The 23,608-nt window shown below is 31.8% G+C and overlaps 1 protein-coding gene across 1 annotated transcript; it reads left to right on the top strand.

Annotated features, from left to right (window-relative positions):
* Positions 1-14: 14 nt before the first annotated feature.
* LOC126656877 (uncharacterized) lies at positions 15-21,666 on the top strand. Its single transcript, XM_050351500.1, has 7 exons — positions 15-50; positions 2,168-2,360; positions 2,501-2,519; positions 19,066-19,684; positions 19,771-20,344; positions 20,460-20,959; positions 21,235-21,666. The coding sequence occupies exons 1-7, from the start codon at positions 15-17 to the stop codon at positions 21,664-21,666; spliced, it is 2,373 nt and encodes a 790-aa protein (XP_050207457.1).
* Positions 21,667-23,608: the final 1,942 nt, after the last annotated feature.

Genomic DNA, 23,608 nt, shown 5'->3' with positions numbered 1-23,608 from the left:
ACGTTTTCTGATTGATGAGGGAAAACAGCAACAGTCAAAAACGTGGAGAGGTAAATTCAGAGAGTCAAAACAGTTACAAAAGAATTAAATAAAAAATTATTAATACTTTTGTATGCAAAAAATAAAGTGCTAGCCGAACCGAACCACCCAACCCAGACCAGGCCAGGCCGGCCGACCGGACGGACGGCGCGCGCGCGTGTGTGGTAAATCGGGTAGGATGTAACTCCTAGCCCGTTCACAAAACTGGGTACCCCTTGGGGCCCAAACCCATATGAGAAAGACCAAGTTTATAAACCCAATGTGTTGAGATTTCCTAAGCAATGTGGGAAAACCACAAAACTCTCTATCTTCTCATTTCAAGTTACAAGGCACTTTTTCCTTTTTAATTTTTAAATTCAATAACTTTCCAACACTATATAGCTTGAAGATGTCTCAATGTTTGTAAAGGATAAACGCAAACAGAATGTATTCATCTTTCAATCTAAATCTGAGTACCTGTAAACAAAATGTCATAAAATTTCATTACAACATATTAACACAAATCTTCAACTTCATTAACATTACCAGTTAAATTGGAGCTTTCAACTCTAAATCTTCATATCTTAGTTTGAATACCATACACGTCAAAATCAGATGAGGATTCCCTGCATAAAAAAACTCTTAAATTAATAAGAAATCAAAAATTGAAACCCTAAGTTGAGAAGAAATCGAAAATTGAAACCCTAAGTTTCTGAAATCAAAACTCTAAATTGAGAAGAAATCAAAACCCTAAGATTAGACGATTCAGTTAATGAAAACGCTTCCTAAGAGGATTCGATAAATCAAAAATCACAATCGTTGAGGTTTAGCAGAGATTCTTCCATTTCATCGGAATCATTTAGTTGTGGCGTTTTTGATTCAGTGTTTAATTAGGTTCCATTTTGCTGTGGCGCCATGGCATTTTTGTTTCCGTGTTTAGCATAAAAAATGAAAGAGGGAAGGTTTCAGTCGCGATATTTTGTTTATTTTGCTTAGGTTAGAAATTTTAAATTATGACTAGGCTTAGAATTGAGAAATTAGGACGGAAATTTTTTGTCCTTTTACGAGAGGAGTATAAAACTGGTCACAACTTCAAACATATAATTTTAAATAAAGACCGGGTAGTAGTGTGGTCCTTATCGGTACCCATATTACGACCGGATTAAGAGCCCTTCGTAATATGTTGGTCCCTAAATAACTGTTCTTTTATAGTGGGAATTCATCTCAATTGTTTTCTAACCAAGAACAAATACAGAATTTTTATAATATTTTGGAGTTTTATCCTGATTTCTTCAATGAATTTTGTTCAAAATTTGAAGAGAACATCTTAGAAATATAAGCTACGAAAAAATATGTTCTTCCTCCGTAAAAAATTCTTCTAATAATTTTGAACCTAATCTTTTCAAAAAAAGTACGTACAGTATGAAACCTAATTTTTGTTTTTAAATTTAAGATATTTTTACTGAAACAACCCTAGGGTTAGTTTTGGTATTTTGATGAATTGTATGAATATTGTGTATATGTTATTTAATGAAGTAGATATTATGGATATTAAGTGATATATGTATTGTTGTGGGAATTTGATATAATTATGGATAATTGTAAAATTAGGGTTAGAACGATAATAGAGACTATAACGTCGAGTTTTGCGGATTTTGGCGTAAATTGGAATAATGTGGTTTAGAAAGTATATTATCATTGAATTGGATATATATATATATATATATACACATACGTATTAATTTGAAATGATATATACGCTGGTTTCATTGATCCTGGACTAAGGGTGAAAATTGCATTTAAATTATTTTTATGTTAACTTGGTATTATCGGTTTAGAGTTCTGCATAATCGATTGTTGTTTTTGATCTAATATAAAAGTTATGTGTTTTGAAAATTGATTACGATAAAAAAAGTTTGATAATCGAACATAGAGAAACAACAACTACGATCGGCCTGTTGCAAATCATATTTTCAAGAAAATGACTTTTTAAATGTCAGGCATAAAGTTAGCAAACTCGACGACGAGTATTATAATCTCGATATCAGAGCATTATTTACAGATGGTTTTCGTTTTTAATAGAAAATGCATTTTTAGACTAAATAAATGGTTTTCATTTATTATTAGTTATTTTTTCTATTTTTATTAGTCTCACTTACGTTCTAAATGGGTTTTTTATCCACCCTATAAGGGTTTATCTTGTACGAACGGTGATTCCACAAATATCCCCGATGTTTCCTGCAGCTGTTCGGTAGCTCCTGGCGGCTCCGGCATCTCCGTCATTCTACTCGGCATATCCAGTATTTTCCGGCGTATTAGAAGATTACATTTACAGATTATATGTTTGCAACTAATTTTAATTTTTTGATTTAAAATCTATAGCTTTTTGGTTGTAATCATCTTGGATTTGTAATTATACTCTTTCGCCTATATCTATTACTAGATTTAGTGTTTATTATATTTGTTGGGTGACTCTTATTAGCTCAAAAGGCCCTTAGAAGGTTGGTTTAATATGTAACACCATTGACGTTGCTAGACTCGAGACTTTCATAATCGATTTATCAATGAAAATTTCAATTATTCCAGCCAAAAATAGACTATTTAAATAAAAAAAATATATGTTATGGACTAAGTGAAATAAAAAATAATAATACAATAGGTTTAGCCTATATATATATATATATAAGACCTGCACTCAAGTTTTGTAACGTATTAACAAACAAATTTTAAACTATCTAGGTTTAATTGCATAAAAAATCAATTTTCGCGTGTTTTTAATATTTAACATAATTTTTTTTTTTGGCATAAAAAATCACCAACTTTCATTTTTTAGCATATTTGTCCACGGGATGTGAAACGGCATCGTTTCGAATGTAAAACGGCGCCAATTTGCGCTAAAACGACGTCGTTTTGCGCTTAATTTTTCAAACGAAACGGTTATGTGGACGAATAAGCCAACTATCTATTTTACTCTCCAAAAAATGTTACGATCATAACTAAAATTTGTTATGTAATTCCTTGTGTTTTTATTTTCCTTCTTTCTTTGTTTTATCAATTTATACAGTTTGGAGATACACTTTTTTATTTTGTTCAGAATGCATATAGATGGAATTGTTTTCTTTGAGGAATAAAAGTAAAAGACAATTTAGGAAGACCAAAATTAAGAAAAATTAAGTAAAACAAACCCACAAAAGTTGAAGAACAAATTCAGTTGACCTTTGGATGGCTGTATATATTTACACTAATAAAAGTATCCTATGAATTAAATATCTTCAAAAATACCATACTTTGTTACTAAAAAGATAGAAGTCTTAATGCCACCTTAATTTTAGGTATAAAGGAAACAAATTATTGTTCACATTCAAGTTCTATACAAAACTTGCACATACAAACAAAAACAAAAAAGTTCACATACCTATTTTGGCCACTTTTCTTAGGCAGACTAACAATACTAAAGAATGAACTGGAATTTCCACAAATTTATTTAAATTTTAGGGGTGATGTTTACGATATATACCGTTTATTATAAAATGAACGGTATAAATTAATTTAATTAAAAGTGTGTTTTTTTTTATCTACACTATTTCTATTAGAAAATATGGCCCCCTTAAGTTGAAAATAAATTTGAGGAAATCTCAATCCTTAAAGAATGCACCACTAAAAGATTGTTGATTTCTTTTATCGGTAATTTATGGTTACAATTGTTTTTGTGATAAAAAATATCGATCACAAAATTTAAGAATATTCTGTCACAAATCCGTCACTAATTTATGATGGATTTTATCCTTTACCATTTCATCACAAATATTTTTTGACAAGAATTCATTAAAAATATTTAAATTTAAAAAATATATTCCATTACAAATTTAAATTTTTTCAATAATTGGTCATAAATTTGTGATGCAATTCTTCCGTAACAAATTTCAGTCACTAAGACCAGTGTTTTTTTAGCAGTGATGTGTAATAATCTAAACTACTGTATAACAGCACAATGGTTTTAACATCAATAATAACATATTGTTTTCCCTTTTAAAAGAAAAAAATTATTTGTAATTGTACTTTATACTCTATGGAAAATAAACAATAATGAATTATTATATACAAGTTTTTGTGGTTATGGGCATATCTACGGAATAAAATTTTCAAAAAAAAAATGGTGTATAATTATAAATTTTTGAAATTAAAATATCCTAATAAAACTATTAATTTCTAATTAGTTTGTAATTTATATTCATTTTAAATTCATTATTTGGTCTACCTTATACTGAACCTATACAATTTTGTCCTTTATCTATCTATAACTATCTTATATGTGGGAAGGGGAGGGGGACATGCAAAATTACGATAATAGACTTTATTAAAGGTAATTTTTTTAGAAAGTTAATAGGAATTTTAATTTAAAATACAATAAAATAAATACATTAATTAAGACTTAAGAGTCCAATTTCAACTCAAATTAATAATATAAAAGCACGAATTTAATGTTTATCTATGGCTCATGTTATGATTATTATGTTTATTTATGGCTCATGTTATGATTATCAACACAAATAATTGTAGTAAGAGTATAGGAGTAACTAATTAAGAAGCCAAAAACTAGCAGTCAAATACGAATTCCATTTTTATTAGAAATTAATTTTAAATAGGAGTCCATTTCAATAATTGAATTAACATCATGTCGCATATGCCTTTTTGTTATAACTACGATTGTTGTTCACTTAATTACATAATTGTGTGAATCTTTAAAATTAATTAGTGAACAAACATGTCAGGCAATATATTCGAACCAAAATAAATTTAGCATGACAAGATAATTCATATGATTCAAATAAACTAATTGATCATAAAATTTAAAAACTAAAAATATCTCATGCAATACTTTAATTGTTATTAAATATAAGCATTAATAACAGAATATAAATAATTAGATAATGAACTCAATTTTTAATATAATAAAGTTCAATTTTAGATAATATATAATTAAATAATAAATAATAATAAGAGTTTAATTTCCATTAGAGTTTTAGTTTAAAGGCCAAATGTTGTAAAAAGGCCAAACCTTTCACAAAAGTTTCACAAAACTCCTGATCTTTTAATTTTGTCGATTTTGGCCAAAAACTGATTACTTGGTTTCACAAAAGTCCCGACCTTTCAATTTTGTCAATTTTGGCCAAAAATGGATTATTTGGTTTCATAAAAGTCCCGACCTTTCAATATTTGGCATGCCACATAGGCGTCACATAGGCTCCACATAGGCAAATTGAAATCAAATTGAGAGTTGGCCACAATTGAAACCAAATAATTTGTTTTTGGCCAAAATCGACAAAATTGAAAGGTCAGGATTTTTGTGAAATTTTTATGAAAAATTTGGCCTTTTTAAGACATTTGGCCTAGTTTAAATAGAATTTTAACAAAACACATGAAGTTTAATTTTAAATACTAATAAATAATTAAATAATAAATAATAGTAAGAGTTTGATTTCCATGAAAATTTTAGTTTAAATAGAATATTAGTAAAACACATGAATTTGAATTATATAAGAAATTTAGTACTCCTTCCATTTTTTTTTAGTTGTCCATTTACCTAAAATTGTACATATTAAGAAAGTGGGGGTTTTGTCTTAAATTATGAGAGTAAATACTCAAATAACCCTAATATTTAATAAATGCTTTGTAAATTGAGTTATAGAGTCATTTATTAGGGGAGGATAAATTTGGAAGATACTAGCTAATGTTATTTTAAATTTCTAAAAAGACAACTATTGATGAAAAAATATATTTACCTAAAGTGACAACTTAAAAAAAATGGAGGGAGTATCTAAAGATTAGATCTTTTAAATTGTTTGTTATTGCTATAGGCATTTGTTCTTGAGAGAATTACACCATTTACCAAAAAAAATGAAAATAATTACAAAACTATATGTTGACTTTTTTCATTTACAAAAATATTATTAATATTTACAAAAGTACAAAAAGATAAAAAATAATATCAAACATACGGTGTACACTGTGGGTATAATGTTAGTATACTAATAAACTAACATTATATTAACATTTTATCAACATTATACCAAAATTATATCGACATTATACATATTAAGATTTTATTAATATTAAATGAAAATTTACCAAAATTTCATCAAATCGTATACTAAAAATTAAATTAATAATATACCAAAATTATACCAATAGTATACCAAAAGTGCACACATCAAAATATACTGAAATTATATTATTACATCAACATTACACCGCATCGCATACGAAATATTAACCTAACAATATACTAAAATTACACCAACAATATACAAATTCTCTAGTTCATTACAAACTATAGTGAAAAGTACATATAAAAAAAATATACATGTTATCAACTAGAAAATATATATAAAAATTTATAATCGATATACCAAAAATATACTGAAATTATACTAATAATAAACCAAATATTATTTTTAAATTATTTGATTTATAGTTTTAGTATTCCAAAATTATACCATAATTATACCGACATTATACAAATCGTACTTTTGTAATTAATTTTCATTTTTTGATACTTTTGTAATTAATTTTAAATCAGTCGTATTTTTGTAAATAAAAAAAGTTTACATGTATTTTTGTAAATATTTTTAAAATTTTAGATATTTTTGTCATCGTCCCTTTGTTCTTTTAAGATGCATTTATTTATCTTATGCTTATTATGCGGACTTTATTTGTTTGGTTTGTTAATGTATAGTTTTTTAGGAAAAACTGTTAGTGTGAGAACTGATGGCAAGGTTTGACCATGTTGCTTAAGCTGAAGAAGCTGCTCCTCTATAATGTTTTTTCATTTTCTTTGGTTATGACATAAGGTTAGTTTTTTTTTTTGAAAAAAATACATATTTACCTAAAATACAAAAATAATATGTTAATATACATCAGCGCGGAAATCTTACAAAAAATACATCACGAATTTAAACCTTTTATTTTTTTACTCTCCTCACTTTTATAATTATAAATTTACTTCCACTATATAAGCTCATTAATTTCACTAACAACGAGGTTCCTTCCTTTTCTCTCTCAATTTTCTCTCTCTATTTTCTCACAGCTCGTTTTCAAGCTCTCTGTTTTGGAAAAATCTTCTCCGATTCTGCAAATTCTTAAATCCAGATCTCTGTAACAACTTCCAGATCTCGAAAAATAGTTCGTTCCTCATAATCTGCTCGAAAAACAGCTCGCTCTTGAAAAAACGGAGATTCTTGAAGGTAATTGACTATATTCGTGAATAAAATTGCTTTTTATATTATCTTCTTTTGATTGTACGATTACAAAAATATGATGATATTTGAATTTAAACCTATAAGAAAAATCAATCTGATACTTATATGATATTGTGATGCAAATCTGATAATCTGATACTCATATTGATGTTGTCTGATAATGTAATGTCATATGATTATCATATGAGTATCTGACAGTCTGATTATGACACAATGTGATTCTCAAATGATACTCTTGTGATAATTTGATATACTCATACTCATATGATAATGTGAAAAAAAATAAATACTTATATGATATTGTGATGCATATAATCTGATACTCATATGATAATGTGATAGTCATTGATACTTGTCACGACCCGATTTCCGCCTCGAAACTCAAGCCGAGACCGGCGCTAGGGAATGGGAATGGTTGTTCCGAAACCCGTAGCAAGCCTAAAACCTCTATAAATTTTTCGCCTCCTAAATATAAATCTAGATCGTACCTCGCGTACGACCCATTTTCAGAAAACACCGTTAAAACATTTTTTTTCCGTTTAACGTGGAAAACACATTCTGAAAATATTCATATAGGCGAAATCGCGTTTTCAGAAATGATGGTTGAATAACCCTAGTTATTCTGACCCACGCGCATTTCTGAAAACCGGTGCGGTAGTACAGGGACTTAGCTCACGTGCCTTGCCTCGCAGGCAGCCCTGTTTCAAACCGCGCACCCGAACAATATGTTTAATAAAATATATCAAACACTTTCCTTTTCAAGGCGTTATATCAAACATATTTAAAAACATGCACAGCATGCACACAAACGTAAGGCCAGCTAAACTACACACAGTGTCTTTGCAGACCAAAGACACGAAGCTAGGCCCACCCGTAGGGGACACCATAAAACACCATATGCCTATTAAGTAGCCACTTATTAGAGCTAGACAAAGTCAGGTTCCTATCAGAGTATATAGACAAAGGAACCATGACGCGGCCACAGGCATATCAAACCTATATACACTATTGCAGCATCTAAGAGTTTAAAGTGTTATTTACATAATAACAGAATAAGCTTCCCTGATGGAAAAGGGTGGAAGCTCGACCAGACCCGGTAGCTAGGTACCTGAAAATGATAAACAACAACGGGGTCAGAAATATAAATATTTCTGAGTGAGTAGATAGGTTTACAGTTAAATACCAAAATCGCGTATAGATAAAATATCGGTATATAAAAATATTACCAGTCCTCGATCCAAATGAAACCCTAATCCTGATTACGTTATAATGCTATCTTATATATAATGCATATGCACAACTCTTGTTTAATACAGGATGAGCTGTATACATATGTATCACAGCCATCTTGACTCTGTATAGGGTTGCTGGGCCGGAACTTAAATCACTGCCACCTCAGGACTACCCATTAGGTTTAAGCCGCTTAGCAAGCATCTGGCTTAAAACCAAATCTCAGTATGTATGCTTATAATATTTACCTCTCATCTAGTTCATTAACACCGGTGATCACACAGTCCTATTGTTGCCCAATAGATAGCTCGTTTCAGTGGATCTTCCTTGGCTAAGTTTCATACTTAGTGCGATTTGTGGATTTAAAAACAATTGAATACTAATATTCAAAAGTAAACAAATGAACTCACAAACACCGCTAGGTCTGGAACTTAATCATGTGGTTGTGGTCAGACTGCTCGCTAGCTGGTCGGACTAAACACACAAAGCAAACAGGATAAAATATATCAATATATGTTTCCTATAAAATTTCTAGGTCCTTAAACCCAGATCTAGGTCAAACATATAATCATATAAACATATAGCACTTATGGTCTGTTTTCTTTTAAAACCATATTATAGATTCTCGTTTTGAGAAAACGTTCTAACTTCTCTCTGGAAGTTATTTTAGGTATTACTTTGAGAGAACTTTCTAACTTCTCTCTGGAAGTTATTTTAGGTATTGCAATACCTAAAGAAAACCATTTATAGTATAGACCTAATTGTCAAAACAATTCTCGGTCATATACTAAGTATTTAGCAAAACTGATTGCTAAAGCTTTTAAACCGTTTAAACGTTGACTTTAACTCTTTTAAAGTCCATTATAAACGTTTAACCTTACTTTTAAAATCTCCTTTTAAAAGTCTTTAGGTTTAGGTTATAAAACCTTTTCACTTTCTTCTAACACAAGTTATCATTTTAAAATATCTAACTTTAGTTTAAAAACATTTATTAAAAATGTTTTAGGTTCGGTTGGAAAACACCTCGGGTTATTAGGCGAAAGCACGTCAGAATCGCCCCCGGAAAGTCCCCCGAAAAGCCCGAAAGAAACGAATCTCGACAACCCTTCGGGGTTGCTGTGCGCCCGCACAGCAGTACTGTGCGGTCGCACAGTACAAACTGTGCGGTCGCACAGCTTGGCTGTGCGGTCGCACAGCATTTTCATGCTGTGCGTCCGCACAGCTAATGCTGTGCGCCCGCACAGCATAGTGTGCGCCCGCACACTATGCTGTGCGGTCGCACAGCTCGCTGTGCTCGCGCACAGCGGGCTGCGCACCCGCACAGCCCCGGAAACGAATTTCCGGGACCTCCCGTCCTACTTAAAACGTCCAAATAACATCCAAAATCACGTATACACAATCCAAAATCAATACGGACGTTTAAAACGATAATTCGATACGGTAACCGTTTATAAACGAGTTTATATTCGAAATAAATCGAAATAAACGTTTAATACGGATATAATACCTCGATTACGTGAGTAATCGTTGAAGAAATTGAGTTAGAATCGAGAAACGGATCGACGGCGCGAAACCCTAATCGTCACCGTGCTTCAGAGCTTAAGCAGCTCAATATATTCTTTCAGAATGAAAGAATGAAGGCTCTGCCTTCAATTTGTTAAGTTAGGTTTATATATATAGTAATGGCTAAATGTCCACTTTAGTACTAGCTTCTTAATTAGTCGTTCGTAGCTCAAACGGAAACGACTTTCAAATTTCGTGAAAATTTTACCAAAAATCTAATAAAATATAACAAGAATAAAAATATAATTTTTATTCCCATCCGACTTATATTTTATTCTTAATAAATCATTTTCGATTTATTAAGCCCGCATTGACTGCGCTTGATAAAATTTCTGCTTCCAAATTTTATCAAATTTTCACGATAACCTTTTTAAAATATTTCGCGAATATTAGTACCAAAAATATTCGCTAGGGACTTATGAATTATTCTACACCCAATTCATAAATCCATATTCTCTCCGTTAACTATATAACTAATCAAATTTAAATTCTAAAAATTTAAATTTGCAATCCTATAGCCATATTAAAAATTTAAGGACACTTGTAAATTAAATTTATCTTTAAATTTAATTTACCTACTCCCGTCTAATAAAATATTAGACACGTGGCTATATTTTATTCCTTAAATTTCCAGGTTATTACATTCTCTCCCCCTTATATAAATTCGTCCTCGAATTTACATATACTTACTTTTCACTTATAATCCAAATTTTACTTATACTTATTCTTACTTCATGCTTTGGAAAGCATAGCACCATCTTGTCTGGCGTCTTCAATCATATTCCTCTTCCTTACTGTTGTTCTTATCATCTGTTTAAACTTCCGTTCTACAAACAGATTGTTCACCTTGTATACTCCTCTTGATCCTATAACTCGTATAGAATACCTTTACTCCTTAGCTTAGCGTCTTGCAACCATTCCAAGGACTATTCTCTAGTCTTTCTTGCTAAGCGATCCAAGTGTGTAAGTTAGCATCATTTAACTTACTCCAGGGTTATCATAAAACTAGGTTACCTTTGCTAGTTTCTGATAACTACACTTTTAGTATACCACCTTTGTCGCATATCTTTATTTATTTTATTTTTTTCTTTCTTTTGTTTTATTTTCAACCTTAGTTGTTTGTTTATGGCTCATCTTATTATTGAGATGACTTTTAGTATATTTTATGATTACTGTTTCATAACTAACCACTCATCTTTTAGTTTCCTTACTTTTCTATACCCTGTATAGAATGTCCTTTTACTTACTCCTCAATCTAAAGTAACTTCCTGTTACAGATTGGGTAACTGATCTTCTCTCTTGCAGGAATGTGGTTGTATAGGTATGGGTGTGGTTATAATCTAACTATCTTATCGTAAAACACCTTTTAACTTCCTTCACAATCATCGCAAAACTATATTTCAATTACTAGTTTTCGGGATATCCAATGTTAATTAGACTTCTTAACTTCTTCTCCATATACATATCTTCCTTGATCACAGCTAACAGTTTTCATAACTGTGCTATAGCTGTTACTATCATGTTTAATTAACTAACTATCAACTTTAGCTCCATTTTTTCAAAACATTTTCACATTTAAACAAAATGTTTATTAAATATTTTCCACTTTTAGTCGGCCATGCATTATGCATTTCTAACCCGACACTCAAAATACATGTACGCTACATGTATATTCCGTTACCAGTCAGCCTAGACTTCACAGTCATATGGCCTGGTTCTAGGAATTTATCTTTTGAAATTTCTGTCTCAATACAGTTTTCAATTTTTTTTTTTTTTTACATATATGGAGCTTATGTTGATAATTCCAAGTTAATTAAAGTTTACACTTATCATCGTGATCACTTGCGCTTTTGGCTCACTGCCAAAATTCACGCAAGTTTCACAGCATAACCTTCATTATCGAGCACCTTGTTACGCTCCATTCAACGATCGCAACAATTAAAATTTAGATAACCGTCCTGGGATTATCCTATCCCAATATCAAACCGATCTAACGGTTCGATCACTAGTTACTGGGGTTTTTACTACACTTTGTTAGTTTTCAGATAACATTTGAAACTTAATCCTTCAGTTCACTATTTTTATCTCTTTCTCACCTTGATAACATTTCCATTTATGTTAATCCAAGGTTTATTATACTGTTTAAGTATATTGTTTATTCATTAAATAATCAATAATTATTTATCAATGAATACTTCATTTGACACGACTTCACAAAGTCTGCCAGTCGTTTACATAATCAACGACTCTCTTTATTCAGATCAGAACTAGTAGTGTAACTACTTGGTTCTGAAAATTATTCTCTTTTTTTTTATCATCTTTCTTTTGATTATTCGTTGTTTATTGGTTAAGTGCTGAGGTTTACTCCTCTCAGACTTATGAGTTTTGGTTTATCTAACCACTCGTTTGGATTCAAGAGATATGTCCATTACTGACATCTGCTCTGTCTGTAAGACCAATCTCAGATCCATTTTAATTAAACACATGCGTATGACTTTGTTCACCGACAGTTACTTGAAGTCAAACTAACCGAGTTGTGTTTAATTAGATCCTACTCTCTCTTATCTTAATCGCAATTATCTTCTATTATCTATTCTTGAACTTCTATTTATCATAAAAGTCCATCACTAGACTTACATCTCAGTCTATCTCAGAGTAAGAATGTAAATTCTCACTTCCTACTCTTCTCAATCTTTATTAATTCTTGATGTTTCGGAATGAAACATTAGAATCCAGATCTTTATTGTTTATTATGAACAATAAAATCACAACATCTATCTTCGCTATCTTGAATCTTACCTTGACATTATTACAGAGTTTTCGTTCGAATATGCTTACATTTTAAAACAAATACAGTTTGTTTTGTAAAACAAATTGTTTCTCAACAATTTATTTCACAAAGTTTTATTTTATAAACAAATGGTTTCTCAAATCAATCATTTCAAACATATGTGCATTTACACATATTCACTCACATATACAAGTATATGTGTGTACCAGCTGGATTTTCTTTAAATTTATCTCTTCAAAACTGTGAATCTAACAATTCACATTTCAAAACTTTTGTACAATTGTGGCTCAGGGTGATGACATCTCTCATCCCCAAAGAGTTGCTATATAATCCACTTTCTCTTTGATATACTAATATACATGATGCATGTCCTATCAAAAATCCTTTTGTATAAGTATATGGAATTCAAGTATTCCTTTTTCTACAGTGATCGTTGCAATGTGCATTCATGATGCATCTGAGCACAATAATACATTCTTTTAAAACAAAACTGTATACTCACTCTGTAAGCTTCTTTCAAACTACTTCTCCGTAATATTTCAAGTTTCTTAATCCTAATACTTTATCCTCACATTAGGATTATTAATGCTTCACATCATTTGGTTGATTATCAATAGTTATTGATTTCTATTTTTTTTTTTAAGGATGCATGTTTCTAACATTCCTAACTTATCAATTCTCATTTATCATTTACTTTTAATGTTTACTTATATGTGTATCTCTTTTTGTTTAAGGATATAATTTATATCTGTAGTTTATGTTTTCCAATTCTAACGTGATATTGAAAACACATAAACTAACTTAAACATTAAACACATAACTAAACATTACCTGACGATGATCGTGAAGACGGAAACGCCTCACGAATCATCGGGCCTTTACCTCGTCCTCCGCGGAATTTCAGTTTTCCCTTATCCTTTCCCCCTCGCGGAACAAAGTAGGGGTTGTAGTGCTTCGCGGGTCCAGAGTTTCCTACCCTAGGAAATGTAGCAGTAGGTTCTTCAGGTTTGGTGTAATAATACGGCTGGAGGGGTATATCGTTCCTCCTCAACTTACTCTCTATCTGCTTCGCACGCCCAGCCAGATATGCCACAGAATCAGACTTTACCGCCATGAGTTCCTCGAACTCAGGCCCTAAACCTTTGACGTACCTACTTGCAACTTCCTCACCATCACGAACTAACTCAGGTACTTCTTCACATAAACGCATAAACTCAACAGTATATGCCTCCACATTCAAATCTTCCCTAGTATACTTATCCATATAATCCCTCAACCTATCCAAACTTTGGTTCTCTTGCACCTCACACTCGCTCACGTATTCCCATGACTGATTCGGCGAGTGTCTTATTTGCTGTTGAACCCTCCTTAGATGGTCCACCTCAGCTAAGAACTCTTTTACCTTAAATCCCAGATAAGCTGATGTAGCAGTCGATTCAGACATAGAGCTATGGCTATTTCCAGTACTGTTTATGTCTTCATTCAACATTCTCTCTAATTCCTCTACTCCAATAGCATCCTCCCATATGTCCATGTCACATGCTGATGTTGAGTCAACAGCCTCTATGGGAACAGATGTATCAGGTATAACAGGCAAACCTGGTACATTATGTGGATCAGACCCCACATGCGTATGAGCTCTACTAGGCCCAGACATACTGAAACACATGAAATTTTCAGCGTAAGTACCGTATGTAATAGTTGTAGAAAAATCACATTTTCATATAATAGGTATCAACTATTAAACCTATATAAGCAAAACACACAACAATCAAACACAATTCAGAGAAAATCTAACTATTTTCTCGAACAAAAATTCAGAGGAAATCTTTGCTTTGTCCTGTGTTCAAACAGAACCATTCTCCTCGAATATTGGTCATATGTTCTGACCATTTCGCTCCATGATTGAAATGTGTTTCCAACTTAAGAACATCTCACATGTTCCATTAGTTGTAACGTGTCTCAAACACAAGAACAACTCATGTGTTCCTGATCAAGATATCAATACATACTACACACATGTATAGTTGCTATCTATAGCTGATTGTGTTCAATAACTGACAACTGATCAAGACATGACTCGAATCCTATGTTGCTGCAATAGTTCACTAGGAATTCTTATGACTTCTAGTACTTCTACTTAACATATATCAGCAACAATACTTCGGACATTCAAGTCCTAAAACATTGCTCTGATACCACCATTGTCACGACCCGATTTCCGCCTCGAAACTCGAGCCGAGACCGGCGCTAGGGAATGGGAATGGTTGTTCCGAAACCCGTAGCAAGCCTAAAACCTCTATAAATTTTTCGCCTCCTAAATATAAATCTAGATCGTACCTCGCGTACGACCCGTTTTCAGAAAACACCGTTAAAACATTTTTTTTCCGTTTAACGTGGAAAACACATTCTGAAAATATTCATATAGGCGAAATCGCGTTTTCAGAAATGATGGTTGAATAACCCTAGTTATTCTGACCCACGCGCATTTCTGAAAACCGGTGCGGTAGTACAGGGACTTAGCTCACGTGCCTTGCCTCGCAGGCAGCCCTGTTTCAAACCGCGCACCCGAACAATATGTTTAATAAAATATATCAAACACTTTCCTTTTCAAGGCGTTATATCAAACATATTTAAAAACATGCACAGCAGGCACACAAACGTAAGGCCAGCTAAACTACACACAGTGTCTTTGCAGACCAAAGACACGAAGCTAGGCCCATCCGTAGGGGACACCATAAAACACCATATGCCTATTAAGTAGCCACTTATTAGAGCTAGACAAAGTCAGGTTCCTATCAGAGTATATAGACAAAGGAACCATGACGCGGCCACAGGCATATCAAACCTATATACACTATTGCAGCATCTAAGAGTTTAAAGTGTTATTTACATAATAACAGAATAAGCTTCCCTGATGGAAAAGGGTGGAAGCTCGACCAGACCCGGTAGCTAGGTACCTGAAAATGATAAACAACAACGGGGTCAGAAATATAAATATTTCTGAGTGAGTAGATAGGTTTACAGTTAAATACCAAAATCGCGTATAGATAAAATATCGGTATATAAAAATATTACCAGTCCTCGATCCAAATGAAACCCTAATCCTGATTACGTTATAATGCTATCTTATATATAATGCATATGCACAACTCTTGTTTAATACAGGATGAGCTGTATACATATGTATCACAGCCATCTTGACTCTGTATAAGGTTGCTGGGCCGGAACTTAAATCACTGCCACCTCAGGACTACCCATTAGGTTTAAGCCGCTTAGCAAGCATCTGGCTTAAAACCAAATCTCAGTATGTATGCTTATAATATTTACCTCTCATCTAGTTCATTAACACCGGTGATCACACAGTCCTATTGTTGCCCAATAGATAGCTCGTTTCAGTGGATCTTCCTTGGCTAAGTTTCATACTTAGTGCGATTTGTGGATTTAAAAACAATTGAATACTAATATTCAAAAGTAAACAAATGAACTCACAAACACCGCTAGGTCTGGAACTTAATCCTGTGGTTGTGGTCAGACTGCTCGCTAGCTGGTCGGACTAAACACACAAAGCAAACAGGATAAAATATATCAATATATGTTTCCTATAAAATTTCTAGGTCCTTAAACCCAGATCTAGGTCAAACATATAATCATATAAACATATAGCACTTATGGTCTGTTTTCTTTTAAAACCATATTATAGATTCTCGTTTTGAGAAAACGTTCTAACTTCTCTCTGGAAGTTATTTTAGGTATTACTTTGAGAAAACTTTCTAACTTCTCTCTGGAAGTTATTTTAGGTATTGCAATACCTAAAGAAAACCATTTATAGTATAGACCTAATTGTCAAAACAATTCTCGGTCATATACTAAGTATTTAGCAAAACTGATTGCTAAAGCTTTTAAACCGTTTAAACGTTGACTTTAACTCTTTTAAAGTCCATTATAAACGTTTAACCTTACTTTTAAAATCTCCTTTTAAAAGTCTTTAGGTTTAGGTTATAAAACCTTTTCACTTTCTTCTAACACAAGTTATCATTTTAAAATATCTAACTTTAGTTTAAAAATATTTATTAAAAATGTTTTAGGTTCGGTTGGAAAACACCTCGGGTTATTAGGCGAAAGCACGTCAGAATCGCCCCCGGAAAGTCCCCCGAAAAGCCCGAAAGAAACGAATCCCGACAACCCGTCGGGGTTGCTGTGCGCCCGCACAGCAGTACTGTGCGGTCGCACAGTACAAACTGTGCGGTCGCACAGCTTGGCTGTGCGGTCGCACAGCATTTTCATGCTGTGCGTCCGCACAGCTGATGCTGTGCGCCCGCACACTATGCTGTGCGGTCGCACAGCGGGCTGCGCACCCGCACAGCCCCGGAAACGAATTTCCGGGACCTCCCGTCCTACTTAAAACGTCCAAATAACATCCAAAATCACGTATACACAATCCAAAATCAATACGGACGTTTAAAACGATAATTCGATACGGTAACCGTTTATAAACGAGTTTATATTCGAAATAAATCGAAATAAACGTTTAATACGGATATAATACCTCGATTACGTGAGTAATCGTTGAAGAAATTGAGTTAGAATCGAGAAACGGATCGACGGCGCGAAACCCTAATCGTCACCGTGCTTCAGAGCTTAAGCAGCTCAATATATTCTTTCAGAATGAAAGAATGAAGGCTCTGCCTTCAATTTGTTAAGTTAGGTTTATATATATAGTAATGGCTAAATGTCCACTTTAGTACTAGCTTCTTAATTAGTCGTTCGTAGCTCAAACGGAAACGACTTCCAAATTTCGTGAAAATTTTACCAAAAATCTAATAAAATAGAACAAGAATAAAAATATAATTTTTATTCCCATCCGACTTATATTTTATTCTTAATAAATCATTTTCGATTTATTAAGCCCGCATTGACTGCGCTTGATAAAATTTCTGCTTCCAAATTTTATCAAATTTTCACGATAACCTTTTTAATATATTTCGCGAATATTAGTACCAAAAATATTCGCTAGGGACTTATGAATTATTCTACACCCAATTCATAAATCCATATTCTCTCCGTTAACTATATAACTAATCAAATTTAAATTTGCAATCCTATAGCCATATTAAAAATTTAAGGACACTTGTAAATCAAATTTATCTTTAAATTTAATTTACCTACTCCCGTCTAATAAAATATTAGACACGTGGCTATATTTTATTCCTTAAATTTCCAGGTTATTACAATACTATGAGTGTCATATGATAATCAGATAGTCATATTGAAGCTGTGAGTGTCATATGATAATGTTATATGATTATCACATAATGTGATGCTCATATTGAAGCTGTGAGTGTCATATGATTATCATATGACTATCTGACAGTCTGATTATCATATGAGTATCTGACAGTCTGATTATCATATGAGTATCTGACAGTCTGATTATCATATGACTATCTGAAAAAACTGATTATCATATGAGTATATGACAAAACTGATTATCATATGAGTATCTGACAGTCTGATTATCATATGAGTATCTAACAGTCTGATTATCATATGTGTATCTGACAAAACTGATTATCATATGACTATCTGACAGTCTGATTATCATATGAGTATCTGACAAAACTGATTATCATATGAGTATCTGACTATCTATCAGACTGTCAGATACTGTTATGATAATCAGACTGTCAGATAGTCATATGATAATCAGATAGTCATATTGAAGCTGAGAGTGTCATATGATTATCATATGAGTATCTGATAGTCTGATTATCATATGATTATCTGACAGTTATCATATGAGTATCTGACTATCTATCAGACTGTCAGATACTGTTATGATAATCAGACTGTCAGATAGTCATATGATAATCAGATAGTCATATTGAAGCTGTGAGTGTCATATGATAATGTCATATGATTATCCTATGAGTATCTGACAGTCTGATTATCATATGAGTATCTGACAGTCTGATTATCATATGACTATCTGACAGTCTGATTATCATATGACTATCTGAAAAAACTGATTATCATATGAGTATCTGACAGTCTGATTATCAGATGATACATTATCATCAGATTATCATATGATATTGTGATACTCTTATGATTATTTAATAATGTGATACACATATGATAATGTATCAACTGATACACATATGATAATATTTCAACTGATAATCATCTGTTTATCATTTTCAGGATGGAATTTATCCAAGTACTAATGCAACATGATGGGCAATGGAATGAAGATGGAAAGTATACTGACTTCAAAATGACAGGAATTTTATTGGAAATGAACTGCACATTCAATAGTTTTATCGAATTAGTATATCAAAGTTTGCAAGTTCAAGATACTGAAACTGAATTAGATATTCAATATCTAATCAGTGATGATTATCCTCCAGTCAAAATAGCAGATGAAAGAAGTCTCAGATTCTATATACAGTTAAAGAAGAGTGAACTTAACTTCACAAGATATCCAATCTGCATCATATTGAATAAATCTGCTTCTTTTTTGGAAACATCATCATCAGAAGCTGCAAACAATTCACTTCTTGTTCATGAAGACAATATAACGCAACTGGATGAACAAAACTCTAAAGAAACAGAAATGTCTTATTCAAATTTGGATATGATTGAATATGCAAACCTTCTCTGCACACTTCAAGAAAATCTTCCAGAAACAGATTATGATGAAGATCATGTTGCAACCAATCAAGCAAATCAGAAAATAGAAGAAGGAGGTACATTCATAGATAAAGAAACATTAATATCAGAGATGAGCCTATATGGACTAAAAGAACACTTTCAGTTCAAGGTACATTTCAAATATTCTGATTTTGACATTTTATTATCATAACAGTTTCACAAAAAACTGATACTGTATATTATTAATAATTACAGGTCCAAAAATCATGCGCAAGACAGTACCGATTAAAATGCATAGATGACCATTGTGATTGGAAATTTTATGCCTCGAAAATTGGTCATACAAAAATGTTTCGAGTACGTAAGTTCAACAATTATCATACATGTTTTTTGGAGATGAGAATGGGAGACCTGAGGTTTGTCAGCTCAAAAACCATAGCAAAAATAATAAAGTCAAACTTGTTGGATATCAAGACAATTTACACACCTAATGACATAATCAGAGACATGAGAAATGATTATAGCATTAAATTGGATTACTGGAAAGCTTGGAAATGTCGAGAAATTGCACTAGAGCTTTTAAGAGGGAAACCAGAAAATTCATTTGGTCTACTACCGAGATATCTTCACATGGTGAAGCAAACAAATCCAGGATCAGTTGTAAGCTTACAAAGAAATGTGGATCATACTTTTCTTTATGCATTCATGTCACTTAATGCATCAATAAGTGGATGGAGTCACTGTATGCCTATTATGGTTGTTGATGCTACATTTTTGAAAGGACCATTTGGAGGTTCTCTGTTTTCACCTTCAACTCTTGATGCAGCAGGTATGATTAATATCATTATCATCACGATATCATCATATTATCATTACAATATCATTATAATATCATTACAGTATCATCGTAATATCATTATTTTATTTTGCTTCTTATTTTACAGGAAAAATCTTCCCTCTTGCCTTTTCAATAACAGATTCAGAAAATGATGCATCTTGGAATTGGTTTTTTAGACAAATCAAAACTGTTTTTGGTGTAAGGGAAGGAATGTGTATAATTTCAGACAGACATATGAGTATTAAAAATGCAATAGAAAGTGTTTTTGCTGGAGAAGTTCAACATGATATTTGCTTATATCATTTACTAAGTAACGTGAAAAGCAGATTTAAAAAGGATCAGAAGACAATTAAAGACCTGTTCAAAGCAGCAGCAAGAGCTTATACAAAGGAAGAATTCAATACTCATATGGCAGAAATGAGCAACGTAAATCCAAGAGTTACAGCTTATCTCAAAGATGCAGGTTTTGAAAGGTGGGCAGTTTCACATTCTGTGAACAAAAGATACAACATAATGACTTCAAATACTGCTGAGTCATTTAATGCAGCAGTAAATAGAGCACGAGAATTACCAGTTACGATGCTTATGGAATACTTGAGAAATTTGGTTCAAAGGTGGAGCTACAAGAACAGAAATATTGCTAAATGAACCTTTACAAAATTGTCTTCAAAATATGATGCTGTCCTAAGGCAAAACTATTTAGATTCACTCAAAATAGAGGTACGGATTCATTCTTATCACAGTTAGAAATATTTTCATCTTATCATGCTATTATCAGTTTATTATCATTCTATTATCATATGCTATTATCAGTTTATTATCATTCTATTATCATATGCTATTATCTTTTAATATTTTTGACATTATCACATGTATATCAGGTAGAGCCATCTAATGATGACATATACACTGTTACTGAAAATGGTGATACCTCTACTGTTAACATCAAGGAAAAATCTTGTACATGCAACATATATCAAGAAGAAATGATCCCATGTAAACATGCTGCTGCTGTATTAAACTACAAACATCAAGACCCAACTGAATATTGCTCAAAGTACTTCACAAATGAAGCAATGCTTGCTACATATGCACAAACTGTATACCCAGTTCCTAAAGAAGAAACATGGAAAGTCACTGCAGAGGTTGAGGATATCATTGTCTTACCTCCTATAGGGAGAACTAAGCCAGGAAGACCAAAAAAGAGAAGAATAAAAGGAGCAGAAGAACAAAAGAATCAAAACAAGTGCAGCAGATGTGAATATTATGGACATAATCGTAAAACTTGTAAAAATATTCCAAAAAACAGATAGAAAACTGTGATTTGAGATTTTCAATAGTACTATTTTTCAATAAATAAAAAAATATCATTCAATATCTGATGGAGTAATATCATGTTATTATCATAATATTATCATTACATTATCATCTTATTATCAACCATATATCATTATGATAAAATATTATCATATGTTTATCATCTAAGTATTAAACATATGATAATCATTAAAATATATAAAATCAGATAATCATAAACTTGATAACAGTAACATATAATTATCATATGAGTCACAGTAAACCAAACATCTGATAAATGGACAACAGTTTATTATCATTTATGAATGTTATTATCATAATATTATCATTACATTATCATCTTATTATCAACCATATACAAATATTATAAAATATTATCATATGTTAATCATTAAAATATATAAAAATCATCTAAATATTAAACATATGATAATCATTAAAATATATAAAATCAGATAATCATAAATTTGATAACAGTAACATACAATTATCATATGAGTCACAGTAAACCAAACATCTGATAATGAACAAACAGTTTATCATCATTTATGTATCACAAACTTATCATCTCATTATCATAAAACTTATCAAACAATTGTCATTACATCATAATAAAAGTCATTAACAGTAAAAAAAAATCTACACAACCATTTTTTTTTACAGAATAACAAAATGAAACACCTAAACCAAAAACTAAAACATTAACATTCATTTGATATATATCCACTCTTGATCTTCCACCTTCCATAAATGTACAGATTTGCTGCATATCGCTCACGAACAACACTACAACTGATTTGTCTCGGAATAGCCTTCCCTTCTATCAAGTATTCAGCAAAAGCTGCAACGTAAACGCCACAATCTCTGCATTGTGGTATAATAATTATGAAACTATCTCATTAAATCACTATTTCAAAAAATATAAAAAGACCAAAAGATAGAGACTTACGCATCCTCTTGAACAGGAAGGTTGTTAACATAAGCTACAACGAATGGATCAGTGTTTTTCTTGCCCATATAATAAACAGATTTGAAGTCGATGTCCCTTCGATCATAAAATCCAACAGTATCCAATAGCAATGGGATCAATGTTGCATATGCATTCATAGCAATAGCAGTATGCTTGTCATAGAGCTCACTCCTGCGAGAGTTGTAGATAAAAAAAAGTCCTATATTCAAAACTGAGCTTAGCAAGAATCCAATGATCCTGATTTTCACCATCAACTTTAAGATGAACTGGGAACATTACATTCTTCACATCTCCCCAAGCCCTCTTATAAACACCATCTTCACCAACAATGATATTATACAATTCAGAGAACTGCGGTATTTCAGTCACACTGCCAACCTCCTTATAGATTAAATACCCATTCTGCACATACTGGTCAAAGAAATTTGCACATGTACTGTAACCATTGTTCAGAAACAAACACTTCTTCCTCAAATATGCAAACAAGCAGTCAATATGCTGAAAATAAAATAATAAAACAAACCAAAAGTAAGAAGACATAATAGAAGTATCATAAAAACATTTATGATTATAAAAACACATATTATCATAATGTTATAATTAGATTATCATAATGTTATCAGAAAACATTATCTCATTATTTTATCCACTGTTTTCATCACTAGTGATTATCATAATGTTATCAATCTATATTATCATATTGTTATCAATCAATCATATAATTATATAAACAATATAATGATACAGTTACACTTGAATCCAAATAAGCTCCAAGTGTATGAAGCTTGAAAAAGAAATCTTTCACACGAATTTCCTCTCCGCCAAGCCTTATAACTGGTTTTAAAATTTTATAGTTTGGATAATAAATTTCATGGCTACAAAAATTCAAAAAAATTGTGTTACAACAAGATAAAAAAAATATACATATTAAAATAAGAAAATGACAGAAAGCTTACTGCTCTGTTTTC

Source organism: Mercurialis annua, linkage group LG7, assembly GCF_937616625.2.
Source record: "Mercurialis annua linkage group LG7, ddMerAnnu1.2, whole genome shotgun sequence".
NCBI classification, from domain to species: Eukaryota; Viridiplantae; Streptophyta; class Magnoliopsida; order Malpighiales; family Euphorbiaceae; genus Mercurialis; species Mercurialis annua.
The sequence above is the reverse complement of the archived record's forward strand: the minus strand, read 5'-3'. Positions and strand labels throughout refer to the sequence as shown.

What these genes read in the sequence shown, in the direction of transcription:
- LOC126656877 (XM_050351500.1), top strand. Translation starts at nt 15, where the DNA reads ATGAGGGAAAACAGCAACAGTCAAAAACGTGGAGAG. An exon ending in AAGAACACTTTCAGTTCAAG is followed by an intron (nt 19,685 to 19,770) that starts GTACATTTCAAA and finishes TAATAATTACAG; the next exon opens with GTCCAAAAATCATGCGCAAG. An exon ending in TGGAATACTTGAGAAATTTG is followed by an intron (nt 20,960 to 21,234) that starts GTTCAAAGGTGG and finishes CATGTATATCAG; the next exon opens with GTAGAGCCATCTAATGATGA.